At 39.2% G+C, this 8,021-nt stretch overlaps 1 protein-coding gene across 1 annotated transcript; it reads left to right on the top strand.

Moving 5' to 3' along the window:
- Window positions 1-766: 766 nt before the first annotated feature.
- Window positions 767-7,767, top strand: LOC115223282 (protein C10-like). The gene is made up of 3 exons (XM_029793789.2): window positions 767-923; window positions 3,697-3,873; window positions 7,532-7,767. The coding sequence occupies exons 1-3, from the start codon at window positions 881-883 to the stop codon at window positions 7,738-7,740; spliced, it is 429 nt and encodes a 142-aa protein (XP_029649649.1). The 5' UTR covers window positions 767-880; the 3' UTR covers window positions 7,741-7,767.
- Window positions 7,768-8,021: the final 254 nt, after the last annotated feature.

Genomic DNA, 8,021 nt, shown 5'->3' with positions numbered 1-8,021 from the left:
GAAGAGAAGAAGAAGAAGAAGAAGAAAGAAGAAGAAGAAGAAGAAGAAGAAGAAGAAAATACGGGTGACATACATGTACTATAACGTATCAATCAAAACATAATATCGTAGGCGTACTTTTTTGATGATATTATACATAAAAAATATTAAAAATGTGTATAAAACTTCGTTCGTACGTGTAAGCTATATTATCAAGTGTTTTCACTTGGGTCCTATCTCTATGCTGTACCATTTTTAGAGGCAAAAATGAAAATACTATTTTAAAAGGGATTTCAATACAGAGAATGGGGCAAGTACAAAAATAATCCGCAGTGTTTTGGGTCTCATGAAGTTCGATTTTGGGTTTTTTTTCCTTTTTTTGTCAATTTTCTTTAATTTCTTCGATGTCTTACATACTAATTATACAGTTGTATTACAAAATAATTATGGGAGTTAACTCCTGTTAATATTTGCCAAGAGTTGCTTCCCTTGTACATTAAATTTCTTCTTTTTATCACTTTTATTTTTAGAAACCGTATTTCCAATTAAATAGCGCCTTTGTCTCGATTACTTTTGTAAATAACGAAGAATCTACTAAATTAATTTAATTACATTAAATTTAATTTAATTACATTATTCTGAAGACACAAGCCCTCCCCCACAACATACACGTTCCCATACACGTATCTGTTTAAGACAATAGCGTGTATTTGAGGGATATTTAGTAACATTTCCTAGCAGGTCGAGAGAGCGCGGGGGCATCATTTCTCTATTTTATCTTTGTATAAGGTGAATGAGCTTCTATCGAAATATTTATGCTTTTGTCTGGACTGGGGCACTTTTTCTGTGTTGGGGATTATTTTAACTTTACACCGCCCGTAATGAGATTCAACTGTTGAAGATGGCGGCGTCAGGTCAACATTTTTCCAGCGAAGACTGCAAAGGTAAGGGAACAATGGCCAAATGCGGGGTTCGATCCGTCTCTGTGGTGCTGCTGTGATAAGCTGACTGCTTTGCTGTTTCGCTGAAGAATTATTGTGGAATTCGGGGTAATCTTTCGGTTTATGGTGTTTAAAAAAGTAAATAGAAACGAAGCCTTAACGACGGCTTCGACCCTCACGGATTGTGGCCCCAGGAGGGCTTTGTGGGTCGCACGAATGAGGACGTCCACACGCAAAATGGGGAGAATATGTGGATGCGAGGTGAAAAGAAAATTACGGCGACATTTTGGAACGTCGGACAATTTATTTGTGTCATATTTACACGAATTCATTTGGAGGAGGAATTCTGTTCCAAAATCAAAGACTTTCGTTCCCTTTTCGGTGGCCGTAGCCCAGGTCTGCTTCGTCTAACAGTTCACTTATTTATCCTCCCCTCCACTTACTATTTCCCCTTTCATTTTTTTACTTTTTAAACACTCTAGACTGAAAGATTACCGAATTCGGTAAGAGAAGCGACTGTGTGGCTATTTATGAGGTGCTTGTACCGAATTCTTGAATGAAAGAATTAACCATTTTATCCTTTATTCGTTTCAGCCATTGGTCAGTGGCCATGCTGGGACATTATCTTAAAGGGGTTTTTAGTTGAACGAATCGCCCGCAGTTCTTATGTTTTGTTTGTTTTAAGTCTGTTACTTATTCTATTGATGTTCTTTTGTCGAACCTCTAAGTTACGGGGACATAAACAAACGCAGATTATCGGAGACAGACAGTCTGTGTGTAATGAGCTGCTTTCCTTCTTCAGCTACCCAAGTCCACTCACAAGGCTTTGATCGGTGCCCAGGGCGAAAATAGAAGACACTTGCCCAAGGTGCCATTCTCTGGGACTGAATCCGAAACCATGTGATTGGAAGGCTCAGCTTTATAATTAATTGAAATTTCGGCATAATGAGGTTTGTGTATGAATATAGTTTACATGAAATCGCGAAAACAAAGTATTATTTCCCCCTTTTTTTTTTATTTATTTCTTTTTTAAGGGTAGGAATAAAAATACTTTAATTTTTAAAAAAAACATGTTTGCTACGTAGAGGGGGAAATATTCTGTTAACTTACAGGTATTTTAATTAGAAACATCTTTTGTTTTTGACTTGTTTCAGTCATTTGACTGCGACCATACTGGAGCCCCACTTTGATGGGTTTTAGTCGAATAATCGACCATAGGACCCCTTCTTTTTTCTTTCAAAGTCAGGAACTTATTCTATCGGTGTCTTTTGCTGTACCACTACGTTACGGGGACGTAAATACACCAACACCAGTTGTCAAGCGGGGGGGGGGGGTAGAAACACAGACTCAAACATAGCATATGCATATATACATATATATACTTTATTTAAAGCAGCAGAAAATTCAACAAAATCTGTTACTCTGAGTTTCTCGTTGCCGTTCATCAGACAGTTTTTGCTAGAAAAACTGTCTAATGAACGGCAACGAGAAACTCAGAGTAACAGATTTTGTTGAATTTTCTGCTGCTTAAAATAAAGCATATTACTCTACCACTGGTATTTGAGTACTTTTTTTTCCACCTTGTTTCACATTTATGTGTTTACTCCGGTATATATATATATATATATATATATATACGACAGGTTTCTTTCAGTTTCCGTCTTCCAAATCCGCTCACAAGGCTTTGATCAGCCTGAGGATATAGTAGAAGACACTTGCCCAAGATGCCATGCAGTGGGATTGAACCCAGAGCCATGTGGTTAGGAAGCAAGCTTCTTACCACACAGCCATGCCATTAATTATACAATGTAATTATGCAAAAGGGTGATCAGATCATTCTTCATCCTGGATCTCTGCAACAGTCAAGACTTGGTCGACAATTCGGTACTTTTTGGTTATCTCCTTCAACTAAAAAAATTGCATTCTTAGCAAAGACCAAACATTCAATGCTGAAAGGTTCCAAGAAGTTGCTCTTTAATTTGACCATCAAGCAAATGCCACTCTACATTGCAATGATGCAGCCTCTGAAGACAGATTTTAGGACAGCCACCAGATGGCGATGGTCTACCCTGTCAAATACCTTGGACTGATCCAAACTGGTGGTGTGCCCCTGCCAAAGCCAGATCTATTTGCAATCTATCCCATGGATGTGTTGCATGTGATGGAGAATGCCATGGATGGATCTATCAGAAATTATACTAATAACAAACCTTTCTGATATTGGCTCAAAGCCTGCAATTTGTGGGGTGGGGTGGTTAATTGATTACATCAACCCTCATTTCTTCAATTAAACCATATAAGGGATGAAAGGCAAAGTCCTTTGGTGGGATTTGAACTCAAGACATAATACCAGAAAAAAAAAATAATAAAATAATAAAAATTGATAGGCGCAGGAGTGGCTGTGTGGTAAGTAGCTTGTCTACCAACCACATGGTTCCGGGTTCAGTCCCACTGCATGGCACCTTGGGCAAGTGTCTTCTACTATAGCCTCGGGCTGACCAAAGCTTTGTGAGTTGATTTGGTAGACGGAAACTGAAAGAAGCCTGTCGTATATGTATATGTGTGTGTCTGTGTTTGTCTCCCCAACATCGCTTGACAACCGATGCTGGTGTGTTTACATCCGTTACTTCGCGGTTCGGCAAAAGAGACCGATAGAATAAGTTCTGGAGTCGATGTGTTCGACTAAAGGCGGTGCTCCAGCATGGCCGCAGTCAAATGACTGAAACAACTAAAAGAGTAAAGTCCTGATTTAGACAATTTGTTTGTTTTGTTTCAGTGGTCCTTAACGAAATCCTCGACACGCTGAACAAGGAAGAGAATGTCGCTCAATTAGACGAAGCCCGAGAGAGTGCTGGCAACGACATGTTGAAAACGATGCAACTTGTTTTCCCGTTAGCAACACAAATTGAAATGGGTATCATTGAAAAATATGGATTCCCAGGAAATGGAGAAGGTACGTCACCCTTTGTTGTTTGGCCCCAGGTCAGCCATCCCTGTTGAGCAGATCTGAGATTCGATAATCAAAAGTGATCCAATTGTGACCGTCCCACCCACCCTGTCTGTCTGTCCGTCCGTTTCATCAATGAATCTGTGTTCAATCCTCAATTACAGCTGGTTTCCTTACTTCCATGTTATTTTTTTTTTATCTCAAGAGTGAGGTAGGTTTGGGGAGGAGGGCATAATTAATCAAAGGCAAGAGGTCATGACCTTTGCAGACTCTTAGCAACTAATGAAATTGATGCTGCTCAAATATCCTTTCTACTAAAGGCACAAGGCCTGTAATTTGCGGGGAGGGGGATAGTTGATCACATCATCCCCAGTACTCAACTGGTACTTAATTTATCGACCCCGAAAGGATGAAAGGCAAAGTTGACCTCGGGGGAATTTGAACCCAGAATGTAGTGGCAGATGAAATACTGCTAAGCACTTCGTCCAGCGTGCTAACAATTCTGCCAGCTCGCCACCTTAATAATACTCTTTTACTCTTTTACTTGTTTCAGTCATTTGACTGCAGCCATGCTGGAGCACCGCCTTTTAATTGAGCAACTCGACCCCAGGACTTATTCTTTTGTAAGCCCAGTACTTATTCTATCGGTCTCTTTTGCTAAACCGCTAAGTAACGGGAACATAAACACACCAGCATCGGTTGTCAAGCGATGCTAGGGGGTCAAACACAGACACACAAACATATACACACACATAAATATATATATATATATATATATACATTTATACGACGGGCTTCTTTCAGTTGCCATCTACCAAATCCACTCACAAGGCTTTGGTTGGCCCGAGGCTATAGCAGAAGACACTTGCCCAAGGTGCCACGCAGTGGGACTGAACCTGGAATCATGTGGTTAGTAAACAAGCTACTTACCACACAGTCACTCCTGCGCCTATAATAATAATAATAATCCTTTCTACTGTAAGCACAAGGCCTGAAATTTTGGGGGAGGGGGTCAGTTGATTAGATCGACCCCAGTACGCAACTGGTACTTAATTTATCAACCCCAAAGAATGAAAGGCAAGGTCGATCTCAGCAGAATTTGGACTCAGAGCATAAAGAGAAATGACATACCACTAAGCATTTCGCCCAGCATGCTAACAACTCTGCCAGCTGACCGGCTTAACCTTTTAGGGTTCAAACTGGCCAAAATTAATTCCCCTTTATTTGTCCAACCCATTTGTATCTGGCTGTTCTACAAAATCACTAAAAAAATAAACAAATCACGTTATTCAATTCTCGCAGCTTTGAGATGATGTGAGATGAAACCTTTCCCCACCTTTATTCAAGTATAAATACTGTGAAATTGTTTAGACCACGTGGTTTTTTTTTTTTCAACGTCTGAAGAGAAGTGTGAACCTTAGTTGTTAAAGAAATGGCGCCAGCAAGTAGCGATTCTGGCTTTGAAGGTTTTACAATTGACGATATAGAAAATATACATGAAAGCAAGAGTATTTTGTCTTTTGATGAATCTGATATCGATATTAGTGATTAATTGTCGGACGAGGAAGATTGTGAGAATAAAAATGATATCGTAAACATGGCAACATGGTCGAAGATTACAACACCAATCATTATTCCTGATTTCACAGAAGGAACTGTTCTAAAACACGATTTACCTCCTGATGCTCAACCATTGGACTATTTTTATTTTTACCAGAAAGTTTTTTTGAAAATGTTGCAGAGAAAACACACAAATATGCATAACATATAATTTAATTTCTATTCGTGGAAGAAGTGATCCACCATGGTAACCTACTTATAATGCTAAAGTGAGAGCACTTTTCACAATTAATATTATGTTTGGTGTTAAACAGCTTCCTCGACTGGAACTACTGGAGTCCTCATATAAGGTGTGGTGATCCATATATCTGAAGTATAATGTTGAAGACGAGGTATTCAAAAATATCTCAGTATTTACATTTAACTGATTCTGCTAATGCCCCCAGCAAAAATGACCCAAACTATGATCCCCTCTACAAATTATGTCCTGTAATTGATTTACTCCTTAATAGTTATAAAACTGTTTATTTACCTGGGAAAAATCTCAGTGTAGATGAAGCCATGATAGGCTATAAGGACAGAGTACATTTTCGGCAGTACATACCTGCCAAACCTACTAAATAGGGGATCAAGGTATGGGAAGTTTGTGAATCAGAGACTGGATATTGTGTAAACTTTGATGTTTACACAGGTAAAAAATATAATGGAAACAGACCATATGGATTGGGATATGATGTTGTATCGTCTCTTACTGAACCATTTCACCATCAGCACCGACACCTCTGTTTTGACCATTTTTTTGTCTTCAGTGGCTTTGACAGAAAATCTTGCCCATGTAAGTACTTAGACGTGCAGTACTGTTATGGGAAACCGTAAAGGCTTACCGTATGAAATGAAAACAAAATTTAAAGAAAGAGGGGACATTTTACAAATGCAAAACGAAAATTTTTTTAGTTACTGCTTTCAAAGACAAAAGACAGATTTTATTTCTGTCTTCTAATGGACAACCTGGTGTTGGTGCTGAGAGGAAACCCCTAGTGAATATTTGTTATAACAAATATATGGGTGGGATTGATAAATCCGACCAATATCAGGCATATTACCCAGTTGGTCGATTTGGGAAGAAATGGTGGAGGTACATTTTGTGGTTTTTAGTAAATTTAACCATTGTAAATTCATGTATTGATGTATATGTAGAATGCCACATGGTACCTCTGCCACCAATGGATTATGACCACTTGAAATTTCGGGTTGACATCACATCTCAATGAGGGCTTTTCTTCCAGAAAACACAAAACTGAGAGAAAAACAAAATTAACTGAGGCTGAGGTCAACAGAGAAAATATTGACTTTCATCAAGTCGTAAAGATAAACGGAAGCAAAAAGGTTTGCAGGCAGTTTGCTGCAAAAGGGTCTCAGATTGAGGCTTCGTATAGGTGTTCCTTTAGCAGAGTGCCCTTGTGTGAAGGGTGCTTTGGGCAGTTTCATGACAGAAATATGTCATAACTATATCATTTTGTAAATATATTATTTTATCATAAATAATGTGTGAAGCAAAGGAAAAGAATTCCAACAGAAATATGGTAACAAAAGGGTCAAGGACCTAGCTTGAGCAAACTCAATTGTAATATACCACAGGGGCCAGGTATTACAATGCTTTCCAGGGTGAGTGAGGAGATTAGTCTCATACCCAAAATGTACAGTTTCTGAACTAATAAAATGGATACCTATTTCTTTACTACCCATGGATTAAGTCGATTACATCGACCCCCAGTGCATAACTGGTACTTAATTTATCGACCCCGAAAGGATGAAAGCCAAAGTCGACCTCGGCAGAATTTGAACTCAGAACGTAGCGGCAGACGAATATGGCTACGCATTTCGCCCGGCGTGCTGACGTTTCTGCCAGCTCGCCGCCTCAATACCGAAGAATAGTAAGTCATAAAAGCAAAGTTGACCTTGTCTTGGTGTGGATTTGAACTCAGAGCATAAGGAATCCACCACTAGGCATTCCTAGTGATGCTCTTACAAATCTGCCAATTTTCTGGCGCCAATCCTTTGTCTCTCGTGTCTAATTTCCATTTTCTTTTGTCTTTTGCTTCAGGTTTGGTCCGTTTCACTCAACTGGTCAAGTCGTACGAGAAGTACAACCTTGAAATCTCTCAGTTAAACGAGAAGCTACGGGCAATCCTCATCCCTCCGCTGCCCCTGCAACCACCTCCGACCACAAGCACAGCAGCAACAGTTACAACAACATCGGCTGCTGCTGCTGCTGCTGCACCGGCACCAGAAGAAGCAACCATTGTCTCATAGATAAAAAAAACACACAAACACATACAAAAAAAAAACAAACAAACACAGTCACATAAATAATTAGAAGCTTGTCTCTTTTTTTTGTGATTTAATCAAAAGAAGGGTTGCGCTTGGGGCCCTTTTCAGTTTTTCCCTGGTAAGTAAGGATTTTCAGGTTGGAAACTTGTATATGTATGTACAATTATATATATATGTGTGTGTGTGTGTGTGTGTACAATTATATATACTTTTTACTCTCTTTTACTCGTTTCAGTCATTTGACTGTGGCCATGCTGGAGCAC

This window comes from Octopus sinensis, linkage group LG22, assembly GCF_006345805.1.
Source record: "Octopus sinensis linkage group LG22, ASM634580v1, whole genome shotgun sequence".
NCBI lineage: Eukaryota > Metazoa > Mollusca > Cephalopoda > Octopoda > Octopodidae > Octopus > Octopus sinensis.
The sequence above is the reverse complement of the archived record's forward strand: the minus strand, read 5'-3'. Positions and strand labels throughout refer to the sequence as shown.